Source organism: Hyla sarda, chromosome 2 (genome assembly GCF_029499605.1).
Source record: "Hyla sarda isolate aHylSar1 chromosome 2, aHylSar1.hap1, whole genome shotgun sequence".
Taxonomy (NCBI): Eukaryota; Metazoa; Chordata; class Amphibia; order Anura; family Hylidae; genus Hyla; species Hyla sarda.
In genome coordinates this window covers 489,288,857-489,301,434 of record NC_079190.1, presented here as the reverse complement: position 1 = coordinate 489,301,434, position 12,578 = coordinate 489,288,857, and the positions used below count along the sequence as shown (strand labels likewise).

The window sequence follows — 12,578 nt, the reverse complement described above, 5'->3', positions numbered from 1 at the left end:
CGGAGTACCCCTTTAAAGGCATTCCATGCATTATGCATTTTATTTATAATGCCACTCAATGGACAACGTATACAATGTGCTCCTTATAGACTACAGTATATTAAAGGGGTACTCCGCTGTAAACATCTTATCCCCCATCCAAAGGATAGGGGATAAGATGTTAAATCTCAGGGGTCCCGCCGCTGTTGACCCCCGAATTCTTGCAGCTTCCGCGTTCGTGATGTCAAGCCACACCCCTCCATTCACGTCTATGGGAGGGGGCGTGGCGGCTAGTACATAGCCATCACGCCTCCTCCCATAGACGTGAATGGAAGGGGAGTGGCGGCCGGCATCGCCAGTCATCAGGTACGGAGCAGAGATTGCTCCGAGCACCGAATGACAGGGGTGCTGCAGCAGAGATTACGGGGGTCCTTTGGATAGGGGATAAGATGTTTAGAGCAGAATACCCCTTTAACCCCTTGTTGACCTCGGCCGTAGAGGTAACAGTGTTGCAGATGTGCACTTGACAACTATGGAGCAGTCTAGGGGTAAGTTCACATTGAGTTATATGATAGAAATCTCCGCACAAGAGATTCCATCTGATGGCCGCTGCCGAAATCTTTCGGCGGTACCGTCACCAGCACCCCTATCATGCAGTCCTTGCGGAATTTTGTGCTAAGAATGAACAGGAATTCTCTGCCACTGAAATTCCACAGTGTGAACGGGTAAGCGGAAGACCCATTCACACCAATGGAAATGTTCACGGCGCCAATTTCCTAATGGGCAATTCCGCACAAGGAAATTGCGCTCAAAGTATTCGGTTTGAACATACCCTAAGGAGCAAAAGCACTTATATGTGATTCCAGAGAAGGGTTGTTATGATGAGGGTTGTAGTCCCTGATTTGTCACATGACTCTAATGGTGTAACCCCACGTCTGTCTGTGAGCCCACAATAAGGCTGGGTTCACATCCCATTTTTCCCCATATGGGAGCGCATACAGCAGGGGGAGCTAAAAACCTGCACTCCCCTATCCCTGCCGTATGCGGCCCGTATATAATTCAATTCCCGACCTAAAACCGTGGTTGACTACGTTCCAGACCTAAAACCGTGGTTTTAGGTCCGGTAGAAAACAGCATACGGGGAAAAATGAGCCGACCAGTTCACTCCGGTCGGCTCATTGAAATGAATTACATACGGGAGGGCATACGGCAGGGAAACGGGAGCGCATGTTTTTAGCTCCCCCCCTGCTGTATGCCCTCCCGTATGGGGGAAAACGTGATGTGAACCCACTGTTCCCCTTGCACAAGGCCCAAAAAGACTTCTGTAGCCAGGTTTTGGAAAACAAAAAGCAAATATTTGGAAAGGTTGCTTGAATTTCATACAGTTCTTTAGAACACAATGGGGGAGATTCATCCAAACCTGTCCAGAGGAAAAGTGGCCCAATTGCCCATAGCAACCAATCAGATCGCTGCTTTCATTTTTAACAAGGCCTCTGCAAAATGAAAGAAGCGATCTGACTGGTTGCTATGGGCAACTTAGCAACTTATCCTCTGGACGTTGTAAAACGTGGCGACGCTGACGGCGCTCGGACAACCTACACCAGGCGCCCTGTGTGTCAGTCAATATGAGGAGTGGGCGTGACGTCAGCGCAGAGCGGTATAGCGGCCCTGGGCTATAGTGGAACCCGGCCACGCCTCTGTGACACTCTGGACCAGTGGTCTCAAACTGTGGCCCTCCAGATGTTGCAAAACTTCAACTCCCAGCATGCCCGGACAGCCGTTGGCTGTCTGGGCATGCTGGGAGTTGAAGTTTTGCAACATCTGGAGGGCCACAGTTTGAGACCACTGCTCTGGACCATCTACAAAGCTGTTTTTATACAGAATAAAGACACCAAATCCAATATGGTATGCCCTAATTGGGGACACTAATCCCTGCCGGACGGTGTCGGCAATTTAGCCGGGGTAATTCACCCCAGATGCCCTTTAAAATGTAAGTCTGGGTTCACAGTGGGTTTTCGGCCCCGTTTCCTTACAATTATTTTGCTGTATACAAAAACTTAGTCAACCACGCTACTGTATACGGCAAGAAAACCATATACGTTGCAATACGTTTTTTGTTTTTTTCTTTTCATAATTAAAGTTAATGGGAAACGGATTTTGCTGTATGGCATATAGGGGGAGATTTATCAAAACCCGTCCAGAGGAAAAGTTGTCCAGTTGCCCATAGCAACCAATCAGATCACTTCTTTCATTTTTAACAAGGCCTCTGTAAAATGAAAGAAGCCATCTGATTGGTTGCTATGGGCAACTGGGCAACTCTTCCTTTGCCCCAGGTTTTGATAAATCTACCCCATAGTGTTCACGTATACCTTTTTTTTTTTACTTTTTAAGTGTATAAAACGTATACACCAAAAAAACAACCCAGTGTGTGAACCCAGGCTGAGGTGCATAATGAAAACCGAAACTATAGGTTATCATGTAGATACAACTCAGCATGACCGGGCATTTCTCAACAGCAGAGTGTAGTTATTTTTGTGGCATTTTGTTTCTGACAGGTGATTTTCCAAGGTATTTACTAATTTGGCGCTTTTTCTTTTCTTTACTAATTCATTGGGTTTTTCGGAGCTCAAATTCACCACATTTTATAGACGGAACATTAGTAAATTTGTTGGGATCTTTTTCAAAACTGTTGGGGAGAGGCCCTTTTGTAGTAGAAACGCACGCTTTTGTCGAGGACACGCCCCTTTCCCGGGCAGACACGCCCCTTTTTCTGGTTTTCTGCGAAGAGCGGAGAGTTGGTCGGGTTTGTTGGATTATTTTTTTTGGTCGCAAAATCTGGTGCATGAAACGGACGACACAATTTGGGTGCAAAGCCTGTGAGGGAGAGAGAGAGAAAATAAAGGATCACATTAGTAGATCACCCCCAACATGTCAGTTTGACCCCATGATAAGCTGCATTAAAAAAAAAAAAATTTTATTAAAATTTTTTCAATTTCACTTCACAAATCATTTTTGGGTTGTTTTGGAACACGTTTGGCAGGACAATTGATCCTACAAAAAACAATCTCTCGTATTGGTTTTTAAGTGAAAAAGATAACACGTCGGTTTGCCATAAAAAGAGAGTTGCAAGTTTTTATCACCCCACAAATAAGTTTTGTTTCTCGATAAATAATATGGTGAAATGAAGGGCGCCATTAAAAAGTACAACGTGTCCCGCAAAAATTAACCCTTTATTTTTTTTTCCCACCAACAGAATCATAAACACACTCCGGCTTTTAGAGTCGAAGAGGGGGAAAAGAAAAACACAAGACGAAAAACCCAAGGGGTTAAAATCAAGTTGTGTGACAGCGTTATAACCAAGGGGTTAAAATCAAAGTTGTATGACACTGCTGTAACCAACGGGTTAAAATCAAAATTGTGTGACAGCACTGTAACCAAGGGGTTAAAAGCAAAGTTGTGTGACACCGCTGTAACCATGGGGTTAAAATCAAAGTTGTGAGATGGCGCTGTAACCAACGGGTTAAAATCAAAATTGTGTGACAGCACTGTAACCAAGAGGTTAAAAGCAAAGTTGTGTGACTGCTTTGTAACCAAGGAGTTAAAATCAAAGTTGTGTGACCACACTGTAACCAAGGGGTTAAAAGCAAAGTTGTGTAACCGCGCTGTAACCAAGGGGTTAAAAGGAAAGTTGTGTGACAGCAATGTAACCAATGGGTTAAAATCAAAGTTGCGTGACCGCGCTGTAACCAAGGGGTTAAAATGAAGGTTGTGTGACAGCGCTGTAACCAAGGGGTTAAAATGAAGGTTGTGTGACAGCGCTGTAATCAAGGGGTTAAAATCAAGGTTGTGTGACAGCCCTGTAACCAAGGGGTTAAAATCAAAGTTGTTTGACGGCGCTGTAACCAAGGGGTTAAAATGAAGGTTGTGTGACAGCGCTGTAACCAAGGGGTTAAAATGAAGGTTGTGTGACAGCGCTGTAATCAAGGGGTTAAAATCAAGGTTGTGTGACAGCCCTGTAACCAAGGGGTTAAAATCAAAGTTGTTTGACGGCGCTGTAACCAAGGGGTCAAAACTTACGTTTGTGTGACGGCGCTGTACATTAATGTTTTTATTTTTTTTTTTTTTTTTACTTAAAGTTCTTTTTCTTGTTTGTCTTAATAAATTGCCTGATATAATTCTACTTTTGATATTTTTATTTTTTTTCACCAAATTAACTCTAACATTTGCAAATCATTATCACTCCTATCTGACTACAAGTCCCAGCATGTCTTGTCGTTTATGGATTATCATCACACTAACAATCAGAACGGAGGAAAGTTATGGCCGCTATAATGTATAGTTTTCTATACAATTTACTTCCTAGAGCTGTGCTCAGGAAAGATGGCGGCCGACGGGCAGTGCAGACATAGAAGTGAAGCACAGCAGTACGTAGGCTTTAGCTCTTGTGCCGCCTTTTCCGTGACGTCACCAAGCATTATCCAATGAGACGTCTCGGCAATAGGGCTCAGCCCCGGAAGTGAAAGTTCTGTCTCCCACATGGACGCCGCTGGTGGAATCCTTGCTTCTATAGATAAGAGCTGATGTAAGCTTCTCCTGTATGCGATGTTACTGTCAGGACAAATGTTTCCCCGTTACTTCATTTGGCTTAAAACAAATAAATAAATAAATAAGTAAAACCTGGCACTGACAACAGCTGAGGGTTTGTTACAATGTTTCAGTCTAGGTACAAAAAATATGGAGAAAAACTGTTCCAGGTTAAACCCCCCCAAAGGACGAGGGGGCACTCCCTCCGTCTGGAGAAGAAAGGGTTTAGTCTAAAGGGGCGGCACGCCTTCTTTACCGTGAGGACTGTGAATTTGTGGAACGGTCTACCTCAGGAACTGGTCACAGCAGGAACAATTAACAGCTTTAAAGCAGGGTTAGATACATTCCTGGAACAAAATAACATTAATGCTTATGCAGAATTATAAAACTACATCCCTTTCCCTTATCCCCTTACATCCTTCCCTTCAATCCCCTGGTTGGACTTGATGGACGTATGTCTTTTTTCAACCATACTAACTATGTAACTATGTAACTATGTAAATCAGCCTGAAGTCCAGATGTACAAAGTGAATTGAGATACTTCTGTGTTAATTGTCAGAGGATGGTGTAGACCACTGTTTCCCAACTAGGGTGCCTCCAGCTGTTGATAAACTACAACTCCCAGCATGCTCGGACAGCCTTTGGCTGTCCGAGCATGCTGGGAGTTGTAGTTTTGCAACAGCTGGAGGCACGCTGATTAGGAAACAATCTTACCGTGTATTCACCCACTCATTTCTCCTATTGATTCAATTTTTGCTGTCGTCTGCTCGTTGCCTAGGGATACGACTTTTGCTGCTAACTCGCAGTGAATGGCCGCCCTTGCGCAGTGCTCCGTCTTCACTCCCTGACCGGGGACATCTGCCACGGAAAAGTCCGATTCCATCCTTCGTGTATAGCATTAACATCGCAGTTCTTTCGGTGGAATCCGCTGGGAAATGCATTGCCGTCTATGGAGACGGTGCATTTACGCGCGGTCCTAGTGCCGGCATGTTCGGCCTGTGCCCGCTATTCGAGGAGCGTCAGTCAGTGTTTATTCACGCACACCGGATCCGGATCCGCTGCTTGTTTGAAGATGCGGATCCAGTTTTTTTTTTATTTTTTTATTAGGATTTACTTGTAAATAATCAAAAAATCTGCAGTTGCAGATCCTGTGTGTTATAGATTATATTTGTGAATATTACAGATGATATTTTATTACTATTATATATACAGTATTGTAATATTTTGTAATGCTTCCATTGCTATTAGTGTTCATCATCTGATGCAGTCTGACATGCACAGATTAATTTTAGGGCAGTGTTTCCCAACTAGGGTGCCTCCAGCTGTTGCAAAACTACAACTCCCAGCATGCCCAGACGGCCTTTGGAAGATAAACCACATGCTTATACTTGTCTTCTATGTTTTATTTAAGGCACGAACATGGATGAATAATGAAAATGAATCCTAAGCGAGGGCGGACAGGCCGACGGAGGAAGAAGAAAGTTCTGGAAGCATCTCCAGGTAATGCCAGAGGAAGAATGGTTTAGATCTACATGTTAGGCCATGTTCACACGGTGGACATTTTTTTTGCGGAAAGTTCAACCAGGAAACACAGACTAACGTGCCACAAATAGTGGGAGTGCTAGGACCGCTCGGAGATGCGCCGTTCCCATAGACGGCAATGCATTTTCCAGCGGATGCCGTTGAAAGAATCAACATCAATTCTTTTTGTGGAGGCCCGTGAAGTGAAAAAAATTGTGACTCATAGCCGAATGTGACCTGAGCTCCTGCCCTCAATGCTTCTCAGTGCTGATCGCTGTTAGGGGTTAGGATCACGGGGCTAGCAGTAAGGTTAGGGATAGGGATTAGGGTTAGGGGTTAGGATTAGCGATAAAGGTTAGGATTAGGGATAGGGGTTAGGATAAGGGTTAGGATTAGGGTTAGGGGTTAGGATTAGAGATAAGGGTTAGGATTAGGGATAGGGGTTAGGATAAGGGTTAGGGGTTAGGATTAGAGATAAGGGTTAGGGTTAGGATTAGAGATAAGGGTTAGGATTAGGGATAGGGGTTAGGATAAGGGTTAGGGGTTAGGACTAGAGATAAGGGTTAGGATTAGGGATAGGGGTTAGGATTAGGGTTAGGGGTTAGGATTAGAGATAAGGGTTAGGATTAGGGATAGGGGTTAGGATTAGGGGTTAGGATTAGAGATAAGGGTTAGGGTTAGGATTAGAGATAAGGGTTAGGATTAGGGATAGGGGTTAGGATTAGGGTTAGGATTAGAGATACGGGTTAGGATTAGGGATAGGGGTTGGGATTACAGGTTAGGGTTATGGGTTAGGGAGTTAGAGGGAGCTGGCTTTAAAGCAGAGAAGTTTGCCCCTGTGCGGAGGATAACATTCCACTTTAGGGACACAGTTTTCTTCATTACAGTTTCCACTGAATTTTTCTGCCAGATCTTGCTTGGAAATTGTTTGAACATGGCCTTAAAGGTAATGTATTGTGTGTGTGTATATATATATATATATATATATATATTTGGAGTCATGGCCGTAAATGTTGGCACACCTGAAATTTTTCTAGAAAATTAAGTATTTCTCACATAAAAGGATTGCAGTAACACATGTTTTGCTATACACATATTTATTCCCTTTGTGTGTATTGGAACTAAACCAAAAAAGGGAGGAAAAAAAGCAAATTGGAAATAATGTCACCAAACTCCAAAAATGGGCTGGACAAAATTATGGTTCTCCTTCTGCTTTGGGACTAAACTGAGTTGCTCAGAGTCAGGAGGCGGGTATATCCTGCCGGGAGGGGCCGACTTTCTTTTGTTATTTGCCTAGTGCCAGCCTCCTTGCGGAAAGCAGTATATACCCATGGTCCTGTGTCCCCCAATAGAAGCTCCGAGAAAGAGAATTTACAGTAAGTCTAAAGATCTACTTTTTTTTTTCTTTTTTTTGGTTTATTTCCAATACAATTTACAGAAATAATAATCTAAGTCCAAAAATCTAATCAAATCACAGAAGAGGACCTAAAAACTATTTTATTACTTGCCCCTTAATAGAAACCCAAAAGGTTTCATGGTTGCTCCATGAGCCAAAAAATAAGTACAATACACAGCAAATACACACAGTGATAGAGCACCAAGCTCATAAAAAGTATGACTGATAAAGCATATAACACAGTACGTGCTGAAGATAAACAAGCCACCAATAATGGTTAACCAGATACTAAGAACCGATAATGATATCAATATATCATGGAGTATCCACAATGATGAGATCTATTTAACCCTTTCCCTCATGGCTCAGGTGGTGGCTCAGGGCGGGACAACAGGGAGGGAGGGGGGTCGGTACCTATTACTCCCTACTGCTAGATCTGCTCTAGGACCTATGCCTAGGCGGAATTGTCGTCCTAAAAAGGACGGTCCCGCTCTGGAACCTATTCTTCCCCTAAAAACACTCCTGCTGCCCTCCTCGTCCTCCTGTTTGTTGCGGGCCGCCGGTGCTGACACTCTATAGCTGTATCCCTATGCCTGGGCTGCAAAGGGTAAACAAAATAAACTTTAACTCACCTTCCCCGTCGGTCCTAACTTGCTTCCTAGGGAATGGAATGTCTGACAGCCATCATCCTATCACCGACCGCAGCGAAGTTCCACCTCGTCTTGTGATGGGTTGAGCGCACTGTCATGTAAGAAACCGGCCGGCTTCTTACATGACAGTGGGCTCAGCCTATCACCGGCCTCTCCCCAGGAAGAGCGTAAGGCCGACGTAGGAACATGCGTTAAAGTTTATTTTGTTTACCTTTTGCAGCCCGGGCATAGGGATACAGTTATAGAGTGTCAGCGCCGGCGGCCGCAACAAACAGGAAGACGAGGAGGGCAGCGCTTGCGTGTGACGTGAGCAGTACCCCAATGGGGACAGCGCAGTGCTGGGCTGATAATTAATTGGGGGGGGGGGGGAATACCGTTATATACCGTGGAACCACCATAAATAACAAAAATACCGTGATACACATATTTGGTCCAGCCCTAATATCTAATCCATCTATATATGTTATGTTGGTGAATCTTAGGTGCGAATATTTGGAAGAGTCAATATGATACCCGTGACTCTCCCAATAATGCATTATCATAGGCGGTATTGATTTCCGAAATTCTTTTTTATTAAGGCTGATTGGATAACTTCAGCACTAAGCACCTCCGAAACCAGTGTTAGACTACTCCTTTAATATAAGGTAAAGAAATATAATGGAAGTTGTATAATCATTAAGGAAGAAGAATAATGGACAAAAACGTATCCCCTACCTGCAGGATAGGGGATAAGTTTTAGATGGCGGGGGGTCCAAGTGCTGGGCCCCCCCCCCGATATCCTGTATGTAGTCCCAGCTCTCTTCACAACCCCCATCCGAAGCCAGGGCTGCCTCACCCCCTCTATATAGCTCTATGGGAGAGAGACGAAGATTGTCGAAGATTGCTCTCCCATAGACGAAGATTGCTCTCCCATAGAGCTATATGGAAGGGGAGTGACGTGCCGCTGTGGAAGAGAGCCGGTGCTCCATACAGGAGATCGCGGGGGGGGCACCATCGCTCAGACCCCCCGCAATCTAAAACTTATCCCCTATCCTGCGGATAGGGAATAAGTTTTTGTCCACGATACTTTTTCTTTAATATAGGATTACAAATAAATATTTGCTATTGGGTTCGGATATCCTTCCTGTTACTTTACGGAAAAGGTAAAGAGGGGTCAGATATTAAACTATTAGTAAGTTTTGTGAAACCGATTCGGTCTCCTAGAGTCTCTTAGGCTAAGTTCACACTACAGATTTCCGAGTGTAGCCAGCGCCGACTGCATAAGTCATTGGCGTACATGGTCGCCCCAATAGGGGGCAATGTACTCTAGGCTGATTCCACCCAAAAAATTAGCAAACGTCCGCTGCTAAAATTTCACAGTGTCAACAATAGGACTGTATTGATAAATCATTTTGTAAATGTAGCACCGACTCGATGCAGAATGATAAGAAAAGATACCACCGAAATTTGTATTTGTAAGTATTTATTAAAACTGATATGTCGGTATAGCTGAGATGACGGGTCACCTTAAACATTATTGGGAATATGTGTGACGGGAAGGAGGATGTAAATTATAGGACCGCAGTGATTTCCATCTTATTTGCTGTTGTTGCCGATAGTGAATCAGAGCCATGAAGGGCGGTATGTCCAGCTGATGAAGTGGATGAAGGAGAGAGGGTTTCAGGACAAGCGGCTGAGGACGGCACACTTTTCCGGTAAATAAGGATCTTTGTGAAGATGAGCCCTGTCCATATATATGTAGGAATTCTTGTTGTCCCTGCCCAGGATGCCAGAAAAGAGAGATGATTTGTAGAATGGCTCCCACTATGGTCTTCCTATCACGTGGATGGACGTAAATGGCTACTTCTCCCCCCCCCCCCTTTCAGGGAAATATGTGGCTTTCCCTGACAAAATCAGCTGTTTGCTGTGGATGTTGGGATCTGGCCTCCTGTATGTCTCCATGGCATCAGACTACAAACATTTCCTGTGTAGTCTGATCCTCCTATGCAGACCTGTATGTCTCCATGGTTACAGACTACAGACAGATCCTGTGTAGTCTGATCCTCCTATGCAGACCTGTATGTCTCCATGGCAACAGACTGCAAACATTTCCTGTGTAGTCTGATCCTCCTATGCAGACCCCTATGTCTCCATGGTTACAGACTACAAACAGATTCTGTGTAGTCTGATCCTCCTATGCAGACCTGTACGTCTCCATGGTTACAGACTTTTAACAGATCCTATGTAGTCTGATCCTCCTGTGCAGACCTGTATGTCTCCATGGTTACAGACTACAGACAGATCCTGTGTAGTCTGATCCTCCTGTGCAGACCTGTATGTCTCCATGGTTACAGACTACAATCAGATCCTATGTAGTCTGATCCTCCTGTGCAGACCTGTATGTCTCCATGGTTACAGACTACAAACAGATCCTATGTAGTCTGATCCTCCTGTGCAGACCTGTATGTCTCCATGGTTACAGACTACAATCAGATCCTATGTAGTCTGATCCTCCTGTGCAGACCTGTATGTCTCCATGGTTATAGACTATAAACAGATCCAGTGTAGTCTGATCCTCCTGTGCAGACCTTTATGTCTCCATGGTTACAGACTACAGACAGATCCTGTGTAGTCTGATCCTCCTGTGCAGACCTGTATGTCTCCATGGTTACAGACTACAGACAGATCCTGTGTAGTCTGATCCTCCTGTGCAGACCTGTATGTCTCCATGGTTACAGACTATAAACAGATCCAGTGTAGTCTGATCCTCCTGTGCAGACCTGTATGTCTCCATGGCAACAGACTGCAAACATTTCCTGTGTAGTCTGATCCTCCTATGCAGACCCCTATGTCTCCATGGTTACAGACTACAAACAGATTCTGTGTAGTCTGATCCTCCTGTGCAGACCTGTATGTCTCCATGGTTACAGACTACAATCAGATCCTATGTATTCTGATCCTCCTGTGCAGACCTGTATGTCTCCATGGTTACAGACTACAAACAGATCCTATGTAGTCTGATCCTCCTGTGCAGACCTGTATGTCTCCATGGTTACAGACTACAATCAGATCCTATGTAGTCTGATCCTCCTGTGCAGACCTGTATGTCTCCATGGTTACAGACTACAATCAGATCCTATGTAGTCTGATCCTCCTGTGCAGACCTGTATGTCTCCATGGTTACAGACTACAATCAGATCCTATGTAGTCTGATCCTCCTGTGCAGACCTATATGTCTCCATGGTTACAGACTACAAACAGATCCTATGTAGTCTGATCCACCTCTTGCCATAGTAAGAAGCCCAAGTACTGGAGCACATCCCACCCCCTGCCTTTTCTCTTGTCTGCTTGTTCACCTTTTACACATCCTAACACCCAATTATTATTCTTTTCTAGATTCCGGAAGAGGACTGATGGCGGCTCTGCCCCTGCAAGTTAGTGATGACAAATTTCCTAATATTATAGAGCCTAGAATTATGTACATTATCTGTTTATCTTGCTTCAGGGGTCAGATTTAGGGGTTTGATCATAAGACTTTATCATTGTTTTTGTACAATTTTTCTGAATTGTTTTGACAGGTTTTCCAGCTTGGAAGGCTGTGCTCTTTATTTATGATTGTTTTTGCCCTATTTTGTTTAGCAGTTTGCTATTTCGCAGTTTTATTTTTGCACTTACATTTTGCAACATGCCTGATAAGAGCCTCTTTCATTTTATTCATAAATTTTATTCTCTTATTTATTTTATTGTGTATTTTTATAGTATTTTTTACCTTGCATTATTGATTTTATTAAAGATACATTTTATATATTTTAAATGCTTAATAAATCAATTATTTTATGCTTTGAATCGGGCCAATTGCTAGTGGAGCCATCTTGCCATTAAGCACTGAGCTGCAGAATCTCATTGAGATCAATGGGATTTTGCTGCAAAACGAGTTCCAAGTGGAAATTCTGAGTGGAATTTAATCAGTGTACATGGGCCTAGCGCCGAATGGTTTAGCCGGTGTCAGCCGCCCTCGGAATATTCCAGCCAGGGATTCCGTAGTTTGAACCCAGCCAAAGAGACCAAGGAGCATGAGATCAGAGTCACTATTGATCCTGTTTTCCTTTCTCATCCAGCCAGGAGAGCTGATCATTTCCCTCCCAGAATCCTGTCTGCTTACCACCAGCACAGTCCTCACCAGTTACCTGGCCAAGTATATACACAGGTGAGCGATTCAGGACTTCATGGTGGATGTACAAGTATCAATATTTCAGTACAATTCATTTTCTTTCTTTACTTCACTACATATCCCTGTCTTTGATGATCCAGTAAGGCTTCCGTATGTAAAGACTCTGTCTAGCTTTTAAACCAATGTTTTTAAAAGTCCATCTAAAATTTAAAATAAAACAACTTAGCAAATAGTCTTTATTTAAAAATTGTCTTATTGGTTTGCATCTACAGCTCCTATACAGACCTATGTGTCTCGG

General features: G+C 43.8%; 1 protein-coding gene across 7 annotated transcripts in view; it reads left to right on the top strand.

The window, feature by feature from the left end:
• SETD4 (SET domain containing 4) overlaps positions 1-12,578 on the top strand; it is a 115,228-nt gene that overhangs the window by 28,808 nt on the left and 73,842 nt on the right. The window contains exons 1-5 of one of the 7 annotated variants that reach the window (XM_056559600.1): positions 2,316-2,547; positions 5,975-6,063; positions 9,729-9,824; positions 11,506-11,543; positions 12,228-12,316. In XM_056559600.1, the coding sequence (XP_056415575.1) occupies positions 5,994-6,063; positions 9,729-9,824; positions 11,506-11,543; positions 12,228-12,316 (293 nt within the window). In that variant the 5' untranslated portion in view covers positions 2,316-2,547; positions 5,975-5,993. The other 6 variants (XM_056559606.1, XM_056559601.1, XM_056559599.1 and 3 more) reach the window with 6 other exon arrangements.